The following is a 15,820-nucleotide window of genomic DNA, read 5'->3' as shown; positions in this document are numbered from 1 at the left end:
CACATCAGGGCCGCACCCGTGCCAGAGCCCCATCCACTATCTGCGTCCCCTTCTGACAGGAACATTAGTCTGAGCAGGAAAAGTAAAAGGGAATTGGATTTTATTTTCTCCCTCTCTCTCTCTCTCTCTCTCTCTCTCTCTCTCTCTTTCTCCTTTTCTCGCTCTCTCTCCCTGCCCCATCTCTCTGGAATTGGGGGCTTTGTGTTACTACAGGGCCGGGGTGGTTAAGATGAGCGGTTTGAGCTAGCGCGTTTATCATGGTGAGATAGTGATTTAATTTTGGGTGTTGTTCAGGCATGTGTGTGTGTGTTTGTGTGTCTCGCAAGTGTGTGTCCCCCCCCCCCCCCAAAGAAACACACAGATACACACAGACATACACACACACACACACACTTGTGCTATCCCCCCCACACACTTCCTCAGCATTATGGAGGCAAGATAGAGCAAATGTGTCCAATCCATCAGCCCTGACAGGTCGTGTGTTTACACCTGGTGAGCACAGAACAGGGGCTTCTGGGTAAAATGGAGCTGTTACATCTCTGCTCTAAACGGGGACAAGAGAGATGAAGTGGGTGTATACACACACACACACACACACACACACACACGCACACACACACACACACACACACGTACACACACACACACACAAACACAAGCACACACATACACACACACACACACACACACACACACACACATATGTACACACACACTCTCTCTCTCTCTGTCTCACTCACACACACTTGGTTGTTGGACAAAATGGATATTCAGGTATGGAAGTGATTTTTCATGCCCACACAGAGGCTCACAGTGCAGGCAGCTGTAGAAATTTGGCACACATACATTTGACAGAAATGAAACATTTCATGAATAGTACCCTACACCCCTCCCCTATTCCCTCTTACCATTCTCCTATTTCTTTTTCTTGTGTTCACACACACACACACACACACACACACACATGCACACAGTCTCCTATCTCTTCCCGTCTTTCAATTTCTTCTGTCCTCTCAGATGTGTTTTAAAGAAACCCTGGCTGGGTAATAGGATGCTGTCAGACTGACGGCCCAATTTATGCCTCATTAGTGTGTGTGTGTGTGTGTGTGTGTGTGTGTGTGTGCGTGCGTGTCTGCAGTTCAGAACCACAGCCTTACCCACCACTCTCTTCTCGCCTGCTCTAGCCCCTAGCCCCAGTCACTGTGTCGCCTCGGCTGTCACATCCCAGCACACACACACACACACACACACACACACCCTGACATGAGACACATTCATGCCCTCAACAACATCAAACCCCTCCACCATGAACTAAACAACAACAACAATAGACAAAAAAAAACACACACACTTGACCCCGCCATCACCTCCAGATGCCTGCTGTGGGTTAGTGTGTGTGTTTGTATATGTGTGTGTGTGTGTGTGTGTGTGTGTGTGTGTGTGTGACAGTGAATTTTCCAAAGCAGCGGTAGAGTGTGGCCTCTGGGAAAGAGGAGTGGATGACACAGTCACAGCGCATTAGCACTGATGGAGGCCTCAAGATCCGGAGCTTCGCTGAGAAGAAAAAAAGACATCTTGTGGCATCTTTTCCATTCCAGATTGGGGGCCAGCCTGAGGCTTTTCCTCGGGTTTAAACTCCAGTGAAAATAGCGGCGCTCTTCTGTTTCCATGACGAGTTGCAATATCAGGGACATAAGCACGTGGAAATTAAACAGTGCTGAGCAACGGTCATGTAAAAAGAAGTTAAATATCATTTAAACATTTCATGACATTTTCGGATACATTGTCCTTGATTCTTTTTGCGAAGGTTCGATTTATCCGTAGATACAAGTACTACAAATACAAGCCAAGGACATTTCGGTTGCTATCTGTTTTTACATTTCTCCAGTCATATTGTTGCATTGTATTGTTGATGTGCATTGAGTTAAATCCTGGTATGAAATGTGCCGTATAAATAAAGTTTGATTTGATTTGATATTCCATTCCAAAAGTCCCTAATTCAGCCTCACTCCAGGACCGAACAGAGGCCGTTTAGTCCGAGGTTTTTCCCCAGACGCCGGGGATTTTACCCCACAGTGGAAATGTGCCAATAATGAGCCACTGCTCACACCACCCCCCCCCCACCCCCCTATTGTGCTGCAATATGTGCAGAACCTGTACTGAACCGCAGTGGCTAACTGTTTTGGTCACCTCAGGTGTATATAAGCATAAACGCTCGTACGTAATTACTCCATTCAGATGAACAAATAAATGACTGATCAACACAGTGACTTGCTGTCTGCAACAATGCAGTTAAACAAACAGACAAAAATGCAATTTTGTGTGTGTGTGTGTGTGTGTGTGTGTGTGTGTGTGTGCGTGTGTGTGTGTGCGTGTGTGTGTGTGTGTGTGTCTCTCTCAGCTGCTCGGACTAATCAGTAGATTACCTTCCCCACTGGCCCCCTGTCTGTTGACTGACGTCTTCAGCTCTCCTCGCAGTCGTCCCCCTCATCTCTAATACACACTCTGTCCTCTGTCTCTCCTGGGACTCCAACCAACGTGTGTGTGTGTGTGTGTGTGTGTGTGTGTGTGTGTGTGTGTGTGTGTGTGTGTGTGTGTGTGTGTGTGTGTGTGTGTGTGATGGTGGGCAAGACATCAGAGCATAGCTAATCATTCATGGCCCTTGGCAAAAGAACACCCCTGCCACTTCACACACAGACACACACACACACACACACACACACACACACACACACACACACACACACACACACACACTCAACCCCTGTCCAAGCGGTCCCGATGGCTGTAGGCCCCAGCCCTGGTCTGGTTGCTGGTCCCGGATGGGCTCTCCGTCCTGGGGGTTAATTACCTGCTGATGGTGGCTGGAAAGTCAGTGATGAGCATCTGTCAGGTTGACTGATGAGTACAGAGCTGAAGCCCGGTCAGAGTTTACACTCCTGTTCCTCTCCTCCCTCCATCCTATCGTTTGGTTTTACCCCCTCTCTTTCTTTTTTCCTTCCTTTTTTATCCCCTGCCTGTCCAGTTGGATTAATGGCATCATTACGGTGATGTATGTCCCTGCAGTGTGGGGAACGGCATGAAGGCCTATCAATCTGTTCCCATTCAGAGTCGCAGTGTCCCTCTCCTCTCTTCTCCTCTCTTCTCCTCTCCTCTCTTCTCCTCTCCTCTCCTCTCCTCTCCTCTCCTCTCCTCCACTCTCCTCCTCCTATCTGCATGTCGTCATTAATGCCGTTCCTCTCTGTGTTCTCCTTCACAGGCAAGCCGGTAATGATCATCACCGAGTACATGGAGAACGGATCCTTGGACACCTTCCTGAAGGTGAGGCAGCTTTGGCTTTTGGTTGCCATGGAAGGTGAGGTAGAGCGATGATGTAGCCCTTTTAGAAGGCAGTGCATGGCTAATGGGCTTGGGGAAATAGGCGCGCGCCCCGGTGAATGAATACAGTATTATACGCAGCTGAAGATGGGAGCCCGTAAGCCTATTAGAGCAGGGAAATTGCACACAGACTATCTGTGTGTGTGTGTGTGTGTTTGTGTAAGAGAGAGTCACAGAAGAAGACACTCACACTCACCCTTTACACTCACACAGTATTCTGGCTTTCCGGGCTGCTGTGTTTTTTCATCCTGAAAGGCGTGAGGAAAACCAAAAAAAACCAGAGCATGAACATCAGCCTGAATAAAATCTGTGGATTTATCGTCACAGGGTGGGGTGGGGGGGGGGGGGCATCTGCCAATTTATTACCCCTTTTGCCACAAAGGACAAATCGCCCTCATAACTGCATTTACAGCAGAGATACGCTTTTCTTTTTAAGTGCAGCTTTTCTTTATAGCTCATACTTTCAGATGAAAATGAAAACTGACTTGGAAAGAGAGCAAGGGAGAGAGAGAGAGAGATGAGAAATTGAAGTGAGAGTGAAAACGAGGGAGAACGAAACAAGAGAAAGAGGACGGCACGTCTGAAATTTTGCTGGCGAGTCCATAATGAAGGCCATAAATACTCCCTTTAGCCCACATAAAAAGCTAATATAATTACTGCATCAGTTTTATGGCTAATAGCTCATAGCCCATCCGCTCAGGGTACACATGTTTAATTAGGGCACAGATCAATTTAGCATCACTCTCTGGCTCCAAAAAAAAAACAACATTTTTTTTTCTCCTCTGTTCCCTGTCTCTTTTTTCTTTCCGTTTCTCTTTCTATCTCTATCGCTCCCTCTGTCTGCCCCTTTCTCCAGCGCTCCCTCTCTTTCTCTCTCACCATCTCTCTTCTTCTCTCTTCATCTCACCCTCCCATTCGCTCTCCCTTTCACTCCCTCTGTCTCTCTCTCTCCCCATCTTTCTCTCTCCCCCTCTCCCTCTCTTCATCTCTGTCTCTCTGTCTCTGCCTCTTCACTCTTACTGTAAGAGCCCTGGAGAGATTGATAACGGAAGCCTGCGTGGGCAATCAATCACCGAGCTGCATTTCACAAAACAAGACATAATTAACTTACCTTCTATGAGCGCTGTGAAACGCTGGTGCACGTTTCAGATGGATATTGCTTGGAGAGACAGAGGCTCTGGGGAATTAATCGGATTAGGTTGCAGTGGAGATATCGGGGATAGAGACTTTGGGCTAATTGCTTGTCGCTCCGATTGTTTTCGAGACAAAACAAACAGGCCCAGGCTTTTGACAAACTGGCGAAAAAAAGAAGGTCTCAAAGAACAGATGGCTGGTTGGTGGGTTGGTGGTTGTACATCAGCACCGTTTTTCTGCCTGAAGAAAAGCTTGTTAGAGTTATGTAATGTTATGTCACAGCAGAACATCACATATCATACATGCCAGTAGTGTGCTTGTCTTGTCTTGCGCTCAGTTGCATCAGTGTTGTTTGGTATCACGGCACACAACATGACAAGCCATTTTAGAGTTGTGTAACATAATGCGACAGTGGTACAGGAGGTAGAGAAGTCGGTTAGTAATCAGAAGGTTGCTAGTTCGATTCCCTGTCGAAGCGTCCTTGAGCAAGACACTCAACCCCTAATTGCTCCTGATGTGCAGTGTGCCATCAGTGTAAAATGTGTATACATCCTTGTAAGTCGCTTTGCATAAAAGCGTCTGCTAAATGTAAATGTAATAATGTCACAGTAGAACATGACAGTCCACATTACACGACTTGAAATACATACTAGCATATCCTTTTTCCCTGCCGTAAAACTCGTATGGCAACTCTGTTTTTATGTTCTTTATGTTCTTCCATGGCAGAAACACGACGGACAGTTCACCGTCATCCAGCTTGTGGGTATGATGCGTGGCATCGCCTCGGGCATGAAGTACCTGTCCGACATGAACTACGTGCACCGTGACCTGGCGGCGCGCAACATCCTGGTCAACAGCAACCTGGTCTGTAAGGTTTCCGACTTCGGCCTCTCCAGGGTCCTAGAGGATGATCCCGAGGCAGCCTACACCACACGGGTAAGGACCCCTCTCTCTCTCTCTCTCCCCCTCTCTCCCTCCCCCCCCCCCTCTCTCTCTCTCCGTGTCTACACTAGAAATACTTACTCCATGTAAAAGATCTGAGCAGAATTGGGAGTTTGTTGACTGGGGTTTATAATTCATGTGCTGCTACAGGACATAGTTTGAGAACTGACCTAGATTGTAAGAAATTGTATTCCAGAGGTAGATGTTAATGAAAACATATTCTAAAGGATGTATTTGGAGGGAGTAGCCATCCTTGCAGTATCTATAAGTGATGTGTGTACCTTGTACATGTGGGTTGTGTTTCTGTGTGTGTGTGTGTGTGTGTGTGTGTGTGTGTGCGAGTGTGTGTGTGTGTGTGTGTGTGTGAGTGTGTGTGTGTGTGTGTGAGTGTGTCTGTCTGTGTGTGTGTGTGTGTGTGTGAGTGTGTGTGTGTGTGTGTGTGTGTGCGAGTGTGTGTGTGTGTGTGTGTGTGAGTGTGTGTGTGTGTGTGTGAGTGTGTCTGTCTGTGTGTGTGTGTGTGTGTGTGTGTGTGTGTGTGTGTGTGTGTGAGTGTGTGTGTGTGTGAGTGTGTCTGTCTGTGTGTGTGTGTGTGTGTGGCTGCTGTTGTGGGGGTCAGTGTCCTTCCCCTTGCCCGTGAGTGTTAATTGCACTGCTGTCGGTGAGGAGAGCCTCCCCGCTGGTCAAGGCCCCCCCACAGCCTTCCCAGTGCTCGGTCATTATGCAGTCTCTCTCAAGACACACACACACACACACACACATACAAACAAACGCACACACATACACACACACTCACATGTCATGGAAGAGCTGCCCAGAGCAGAGGGGGGCTCGCGGCCTCGCTGATCGTTCGATCTGTGTCAGCCATGCAAAGTGCCATATCAGCAGGAGAGCCAAGCACTGCGTTGCCATATTAAGGTGATTAAGGCAATTGATGAAGGCTATCGGCTGCCGGCGCCCATGGACTGCCCTATGGTCCTGCACCAGCTCATGCTAGACTGCTGGGAGAAGTGCCGTAACGACCGGCCCAAGTTTGGCCAGATCGTCAACACCCTGGACAAGCTCATCCGCAACCCCAGCAGCCTGAAGGAGCTGGCCAACAGCTCTGTGTGGTGAGGGTCCTATTCATCGATTCTGTATCAAGTCATTCCGTACCATGCCATTCTATATCATGACATTCTATATAATGCCATTTTATACCATACCATTCCGTATTATGACATTCTATATCATGACATTCAATACCTTCCCTTCCCATGCAATTCCATACCATTCCGTATTATGACATTCTATATCATGACATTCAATACCTTCCCATGCAATTCCATACCATTCCGTATTATGACATTCTATCCCTTGTTATCCCATACCATTCCGTACCATGCCATTCTATATCATGACATTCAATACCTTCCCATGCAATTCCATACCATTCCGTATTATGACATTCTATCCCTTGTTATCCCATACCATTCCGTACCATGCCATTCTATATCATGACATTCAATACCTTCCCATGCAATTCCATACCATTCCGTATTATGACATTCTATCCCTTGTTATCCCATACCATTCCGTACCATGCCATTCTATATCATGACATTCAATACCTTCCCATGCAATTCCATACCATTCCGTATTATGACATTCTATCCCTTGTTATCCCATACCATTCCGTACCATGCCATTCTATATCATGACATTCAATACCTTCCCATGCAATTCCATACCATTCCGTATTATGACATTCTATCCCTTGTTATCCCATACCATGTCAATCCATGCAATTCTGTATCATGCTATTGCGCTATTCAACCCCACACAGATCCTTGCCATGGTTCCGCTCTATGCTACTCTACCCCATGCAGTTCCACATCATGTCATGCTGAATCGTGCTGATCTATGACATATTACTCTGGCCCACATTCTGCCCACACGCTGTTCAACCCCCCGTGCAGTTCCACGCCACCCCATTCTGTGCTACACTGTTCCGCGCAACATCATCCCGCAAGGCTCCGCAGGGCCTCTTGCATTCTGTGTGTTTTCCTTGTCTTGGTTCCTGGCCAAGGAGCCCACAGCTAACCCCAGTACCTCTGATGTGAAGTGTGAGCCACTGAGCAGGTAGGGTCGTAAACCCTTAAGGGGTAATCGCTCCAATCTGCACTGGGGCTGCCGGGGGTGGCGACCTCCTACACAAACATGATGCCAGCGGCCAACGCTCACAGTGGTCTCCTTGTCCCGCCATAATCGTAAGCGCTCTGTGCTCCACCCTTAAGAAGGAGCTGTGTGAGCTTTGAGCGTCTGCCTGCACACACACACACACACACACACTAACTCAAACAGGAGACTGAGCTCAAAAAACATAGTGGTTTGGAAAAGGTTGGAATGCTTTGAATGATCATAGATTAGATAACCAGACGGTTTGGCTTTTTATAGAAAAAAAGATTCAGATCTATTTTCTTTTATGTAAAGGCCAGAGATGACAATGTAAAACACAGAATGCGGCCTGGATTTGATTATTTTCAGCTTTTCGAACTCGCGAAAGATTTGTCAGATTGTGAACGTCCTGCAAAAATCAGTCCGTCTTCCCACAATGCAATAGTCAGGCACGACGGTCCAGATCAGATACAGACAGACCAAATGGATGAAAGATTCAAACTTTGCCAGGCATGCACACACACACACACACACACACACACACACACACACCCAGCATGCACACACACACACACACACACACACACACACACACACACACACACACACACACACACACACACCCACACACACACACACCCAGCATGCACACACACACACACACACACACACACACACACACACACACACACACACACACACACACACACACCCCCAGCATGCACACACACCCACCCACACACACACACACACACACACACACACACACACACACACACACACACCCACACACACACACACACACACACACACACCCAGCATGCACACACACCCAGCATGTCTCTGCTTTCCAAATAGGGTGCAGTTATGACTTAAACATTTCCTCACACAAAGTGACTTGTAGTATTGAGCACTGAGGCAAAAAGATTTGTCTGACACACTGTATCACCATTGTTTCCAGTTGTTTGAAAGTGCGTGTGAGTGACCGCTGCGGTCAGCCCACATGTTGGGATGTGGACTTGGTGATGGAGGTGAAAAAAAAGAATATGCCGGAGCAGTGGTTTCCGTTTTAAACAATGCAAAATATTTATTTGCTGTCCAGGTTGCAGGATTTAGCAATAGCAACAATGATAAACAAAACGAAATACTTTAAACCAAAAACAAGATTGACTCTCAAAATGTAGCGTAACAATATTCACTTAGAGAAACAACTCTACCTCACAGCAGGAAAGCTGTCGTTCTCTCACAACCACACAGAGGGCACTGAGCCTACCTATTAACCCAAATTGGCCTAATAGGGCTGACCTATGAATATGGGGAAGCACAGCACATTTTGCATACTATTAAACAAAATAAACCCATTCGGTAAATGTATGCAAAATAACATATGTAAATATTGTCAATCAAATACCTATTTAATACAAGAGCCAATATCCCCAGAATGCATAATAACTACATAATGAAGATGCACACCAAACAAACACCCCTGCAAGAGAATGCCTCGCTCCCTCCCCAAGTGGTACGGCGTAAAAGTACTGTCCCAGCGTGAAGCACGCTTTCGAAATTGGGACCTAGTATGAGAAAGTGAGAGCACCAGGAAGTGTGAGTAAATGTATTAACCAGTTTATGGATGTTATCGAAATGCAAATGGATGATGATAAAGATGGTACCCAGTATAATTTAGCAACAGCAGAGGTGTATGAAAATATTACAATGTATTAACTATATTTATCGCGGCAGACCAAATAATGCGTCTGTCCGCGCATAAACGCCAAACCGGTGGCAAACACCCGACACAAACATACACTCACACCGTGTAGCAAAACAAGCACCACAAACACACAAACACCAAACAACACTTTCAATAAGCTCAATGAACTCATTTATCGCGATCACAGGGGAGAGGCTGTGTATGCGTGGCTGCGTGCATGTGTGTGAGAAGGAATGGAGTCTGTCGTCTCTTACTCCCGCATTGGCGGTAAAGCAAGCAAACAGTCCACAAAGTTCATAGCAGGGAGAAGGGAAATGTTTACCTTCTCACAGTGTGACAAGGAAAGTTGAGTCATTGTGATGCTTGTGTGCAGTCATGTTAAAATCTCCTAAATGTCTTTAAACATAAAAGAGATTTGTCACTACAGTGGTGAATCATGCACCTGTCGTCAGTGTCCGACTGGGAATCCAGACCAACCCCGTCTACCCTGTTCCCTTCAGCCTGAGAGGCACAGCATGATGAAAAACATATGGCTTTCGATAACAAATTGCACGCTGCAGTCAATGTCCATGTGTGCATGGAGACTAATGTTTTCTGGTGTTGTCTTCCCCCTGCAGGGAGGACCCTCCGTCTCCTGAGTTTGCCGTGAGCACGGTGGAGGAGTGGCTGGAGGCCCTGAAGATGGGGCAGTACAGAGAGAAGTTCACCGGCGCCGGCTACGTCACCCTGGACTCAGTCCTCTACATCAGCATCAGGTGAGAGGCGCTGCAAGTGATCAACTGATCCGTATGGAAGCTCTGTACGGAAGCACATTATTATGAGATTTTATCACATTATTTCAAGATATTAAGTCATTACTTCCAGATTGCATATAGTTAAGACATTTAGTTGTTATTTCAAGATACTATCTCGTTATTTGAAGATATTAAGTTGTAATTTCAAGATAATATCTCAAAATAACGAGAAACTACCTTGAAATAACAATTTAATGTCTTTAAATAAACAATACTATCTTGAAATAATGGATTAATATCTTGAAATAATGAGACAGTATCTTAAAATGACCACTGAATCTGTAATTATTTTTATGTCATTATATTTGAAATATTAATTTCATATCTTAAAATAATGAGATTATATCTTGAAAATATTACTTCATATCTCGTTATTCTAAGATATCATCATGAAATTAAGACATAATATCTTGAAATAAAGAGATATTATCTTGAAATAACAACATAGTATCTGGGAATTACGACATAGCACATAATTATTTTGAGATATTATCTTAAAATTACAACTTAATATCTTGAAATAACGAAATATTATCTTTATATAACTATTTAATATCTTAAATTAAAGAGATAAAATCCCATAGTTATGAGTTAGGTTTTCATGTTTTGTATCCCTTGAGGCTTACGTAGGTCAACACTGTTCCAAAATGCAGTTGAGAGCGTGCTTTGTTATCATAACAATTAATCGCATGTTAGTTAATGTTAGGTAACGCTAAGGACATTATTGAAAGCGCGGTATACTGTGGATTATTATGTAAAACAGACGCTGACAGGTTAAAAAAAGACGGTACATGTAAACAGGGCCTTGGGAACGCCCTGTGCTTTTTTTTGTAGTGGCTGTAGCCTGCCACATGGCGCTGAATTTTCATTCTCCTAGAGACAGATCAAACTAACTCTGTACTCTAGGTGATTGCATGGTGGTGTGTGAGGGCTAACACATGTGTGGGTGCACGCTGGCTTGCTGGCAGCAGATGGCTGGTGCTGTCTATCACTCTTAGCACATTTTCCATGCCTGTAAAATGATCACAGCCTGGCTGTATGCCTTCTTCATGCTCCGCTCCAAACACCTAGGGGGTGTTGTGATTTGCAGCTCTGTGGGGGCACACACACACACACACACACACACACACACATACAGACAGGTAGGCAGGCAGGCAGGCAGACAGTCAGTCAGACAGACAGACAGACAGGTAGACAGTAAGACAGAGAGACAGACAAACTCAGACAGTAAGACAGACGGAACGGCAGTGAGACACCTGTGCATGCAGCCACAGGGCAGTGGTGAGATTAGCGTTCAGCTCGCCGTGCACTGAGAGCTGATTTGTTCAGGTTGTTAGCGGCAGCTGGCTCTGGCCTCCAGGTGCACCATGAAAAGCAGTCGAGGCAGCCCCATGAGTCTCTCTCGTGCCCAGCCACGGTGAGCCTGAGCTGCAGGACTGGGGCTGGAGCAGAGACGACAGCTGTGTGTGTGTGTGTGTGTGTGTGTCTGTGTGTGTCTGTGTGTGTGTGTGTGTGTGTGTGTGTGTATGTGTGTGTGTGTGTCTGTGTGTGTGTGTGTGTGTGTGTGTGTGTGTGTGTGTGTGTGGAACTCAGTAAAGAGACAGGGTGGTTTCTTTTTGCTTTGTTTGCTTGGTTGGCTGGCTGTTTGCTTGTTCTGTTTTTTTTTTTTTGGCCGATTGTTGATCAGTTTTCTTTGGGGAGAGGAAGGGCATTCATTAAGACCAATGATTAAGCAAAGGCACATTTTATCATGTTGTCTTGTTGTCAAACACGGTTTTGGTGTCGGGGTGAAAAGCATTAAAGGGAAATGGGAAGTTGAAAGGAGTTTCTGTAATGGCGTCTGATTCTCTCTTCTCCTCCATGTGTGTGCAGTGAGCTGGAGAAGATGGGCGTGACACTGGTGGGCCACCAGAGAAAGATCCTGTCCAGCGTCCAGAGTCTACACACGCAAGGGGCCCACGTGCACGTATAACCCCCTCCTCATCCTCCTCCTCCTCCTCTTCCTCTCATCTTCCTCTTCCTCCCTCCATCGCCAGACAAAGAGATTCAGAGAGAGAGAGAGAACAAGTGACTGAGAGAGAACCAGAAAGGAAAAAAAAAAACATAAACCACATAAACAGCAGCAGCAGTAGAGACAGAGAGCTGAAAACTGAAAACGCTCGCTAAGCCACATCTTCCAAACTCAGCACCCTCTACCATCGGCTCCGTCCGTCTTGAATGTTGGATGTCTTTCAAGCTCCAGGCACCACGGCTTCAGCGCCCGCACCCCCGGACCACCTGCTAGCCACCGCACCGCACCATAGAAGAGCAGGAGAAACTGATCTACATTAGGTCATCTCCCACACTGCTCAGACAGAAAGGCTCAATGGCAGACAGGATTTTGGGTTTTGTTTTTTGTGCGAAAAGATTCGATTTACAGTTAAAGGTCTGGGCCTGCTTTTCCAAAAGCCTTCTTAACGCTATGTCATTCGTAAGTTATACCTCAAGCTGTACCTTAACATTTCGAGGTGTTTTCCAAAACGTCCTTAGCTAAAGTATACCTTCTCTAAGAGATACTTTCGTTACGTTGGTCTGGCCCACTCATAGCTATACCTTAACACAGTTTTCAGATTAAAGAAACATTTTGGAGCCAAAAAATGTTGTGTTAGTGTGTGGCCGTGTGCACTGACTGCGCTGTAAGACCAAGATACACGTTGCGTTACATTTTGTGCTTCATTAAATAAAAAGTAAAAAAAAAAAATGTTGGTATAAACATCTAGCCTACAGTCATAGGTATTTGGGAACTTTTTTTTATTTTGACTTGCATAGTATTTCTTGTTGATGTTCTTTCTAATAATGGTCACGTACGCCGAGTCATGCCCATTGAACTCATCTGACGCAGACTCAAACCTTTGTGAATGACAATAATCGATGGCAGACACATGAATCCAGCCTCTTACAGAATATGTAGGAAAGGTTTCTCTTTACTTTAGTAAGGTAAATCTTTCCAGTCTTTGTAAAACGCCATTATGGGGAAGCCCAGCCCTGGTCTACGCACACACACACACACACACACTGGGTCAAGTTGTCTGCGCTTAAGAGTTGTTTGTTTGTTTGTGTTTGTTTGTTTTTTGATGTTATTTGCATTTTAGTTTTCCATAACACTTGGTCAGCAGGGCCAAGAGTCATATCTCATATTGGCAGTCATGTACATTCCTCCTTAACTGAGTCATCTCCACTTTCCTTTTGGTCTTTTTTTATTATTATTCTTTTTTTCAAAGGACAAACCTGTCTTGTGACTTCATCAGGTCTCATCTCATTACACGGGTAGATGCCAGGGTGTGCTTTTAGACTCATCTCAGGCATGTGGTTGCGCCTTGTGTGTGTGTGTGTGTGTGTGTGTGTGTGTGTGTGTGTGTGTGTTGTGTGTCGGCTCCTCGCTGGGCTTTAACTGAGTGGACTTTGTATGGTCTGGCCCATTACCTGTAACTCCGACCCTGCCACGATAGAACTATGACCTTTCAGTTGGTTCTTCGTTTGTGTGCCTGTTTCACAATCAACCTTTGGGCAAGCTGCACTGCACTGAGACACGTCATTTGACATCAGTGACCCAGCTGTCTAATTGTTCATTTGAAGTATCTGAAGATAGCAGAAGTGCACTGAGCGTAGTGTAGCGTTGTGTTAAGGGATTTACTATGATGTCTCAGTGCTTGCTTCTAGTGATAGGTGTCTTTGTGCCAAAGCAGATGTCACCACCACGAGCTTATCACCACCCCAGTGAAGGTAGATACCGGTGTCAGGGGAGCTAGGCTTATCAATTGCGCTCCCGTAGAATGCTCTAGTCTTGTGGAGGCAGTATCTGTGGACACAACTTGACTGCGGTAGTTGACCAGAGGGCAGGCTGAATGGAATGGCTTTATAGAATGCATGAGGAGATGGGCTTCAACTATTGGCTGAGAAGATGGGCTTTAACCATTGGCTGAAAAGGAACTCTTCATTGACTTCTATAGGCCAGCTAACTTTATGTATATGAAATTGGTTGTAGGTGGTTGTAGGTAAGAGTGCAAAGAGAGAAACATATGAAATGTGAAACCCTCACATTAATGTTTTTGTTAAATAACTTTTGTTTTTGTTTTGTTTTTAGTTTGCTGTGAAAATATAAGGCATTTATCAGAGATTTACGTCAATGACCAGCACTTCCATATGACGCGGTTACTGCATATGTAGTAGAATGTAGTTTTTTGCCGTCACTTACGTGTACAGACCTGAGCCACATGGCATCTGCCAAGATGTGGTGAACTTTCTGTTAAATGCTGTATATTTTTGAAAACATGTTTGGTAAAATATGAATCGTACACTGCCAAAGCAAACAAGTGCTTGGCTATCATTTCTATTTGTTTGTTTTGTTTGGTTTGTTTTCCTGGAATCGTGTAATGGCTGACTTGCTGTATGTTATATGGACTGCTATATGCTCTATGAACCCATTATACAAACTCCTCAGTGTATTGATTTTTTTTAATGTTTTATTAAAGCAGTTTCATTTGTGATATCTTGTTAATCACGGCATATGTTGATTGTACCATAGTGTAAATATGTACAGGGTTGGTCTAAACCTCTAGAATGTTTGTAATGATTGTACTTTTATTTAGAGAAACGAGACGAGACGAGGGGCGAAAGAAAGAAGGAAAAGAAAGGAATACTAGTGGATGTGATTATTCTTTCCTTCTTGCTTGCTTTTCTTTCTTCTGTCTTTCTTTGTGTCTTTGGCGAGGAGAGACCTGACGTATTGGAACACGGCGTTTGCAGCGGAAACTGGTCGAGTCCGCAGAATGTAGCATGGGCACCGGAACTTTTGGAACCTTTTTTTTCTTCTTTCTTCTTGCGTTAGACGGACGGACAGGTGACAGGAAGTGCAGTCTTCACTCCGCTGTAGAGGGACATTCAGTAGCTGCTTGGACTTTTAGATGCCTTATGGACCGTGCTGTTTTTCTTTTTGTTTTCTTTTTGTTTGGGTTCCCCTTCTCTCTTGATATCCATAGAGGACAGTATTATGAATAATGATGTATATAAGTATTTATCAGCTTCTCAACCCCCCTACCCTACCCTACCCCTGCTGCCTACCTGGCCTACCTTACCCCTGATGGCACTGTAAGCTCTCTCCGCATAGCTAGGCGTATGCGGCTCAGTCCACTTGATCTGTTTGGGTTGTTAGTTAGTGGCTTGTTTGAGGTGATACCACATCCCCCCTAAAGTCGAGCCTGTGTAGCACTTACACAACAAAGCCTGTGGTAACTTGTGCATTTGGTGCGAAGGAACTGACGGTCACCGCCTGTCGTCTTTTACGATACACCACCTACATGGTGACGTATGGTGGACACCCTCCTCTGTGGGGCTCTACACCACCCAGTTCCTTCCCCAGGTTATTCTATTGGGATTCCAATACTGGATTTCAATAGCTGTTTTAAATGGTTGGCTTCCTCTTTCTATAAAGACCTGTACTTAAAGTGAGTTTGGTGGTTTTTTTTATATCCCTCCATTGGTTTTCAATAGTTGTCAAATAGCTATGAAGGGGGGCTAAAGAATCTATGTGAAGGTCTCCACCCAAGTGTTGTGAATGTTAGTGAAATGTATGCACAAGTTTCAAAACATGTCTAGTATGAAGTGATGGACTTGGTGACACTGTTTTTTTTTTTGTTTTGTTTTAATTGTTTAATATAAAGTTACATTC

General features: G+C 45.2%; 1 protein-coding gene across 1 annotated transcript in view; it reads left to right on the top strand.

Annotated features, from left to right (window-relative positions):
- Positions 1 to 12,376, top strand: part of LOC116218331 (ephrin type-A receptor 3-like) — a 26,092-nt gene extending 13,716 nt beyond the window's left edge. The window contains 5 exon segments of the mRNA XM_042702986.1: positions 3,260 to 3,321; positions 5,239 to 5,569; positions 6,326 to 6,563; positions 9,937 to 10,074; positions 11,986 to 12,376. Coding sequence (XP_042558920.1) covers positions 3,260 to 3,321; positions 5,239 to 5,569; positions 6,326 to 6,563; positions 9,937 to 10,074; positions 11,986 to 12,085 — 869 coding nt within the window. The 3' untranslated portion in view covers positions 12,086 to 12,376.
- The last annotated feature ends 3,444 nt before the right edge of the window (positions 12,377 to 15,820 follow it).

This window comes from Clupea harengus, chromosome 22, assembly GCF_900700415.2.
Source record: "Clupea harengus chromosome 22, Ch_v2.0.2, whole genome shotgun sequence".
NCBI lineage: Eukaryota > Metazoa > Chordata > Actinopteri > Clupeiformes > Clupeidae > Clupea > Clupea harengus.
This window is presented reverse-complemented; position numbering and strand designations above follow the sequence as displayed.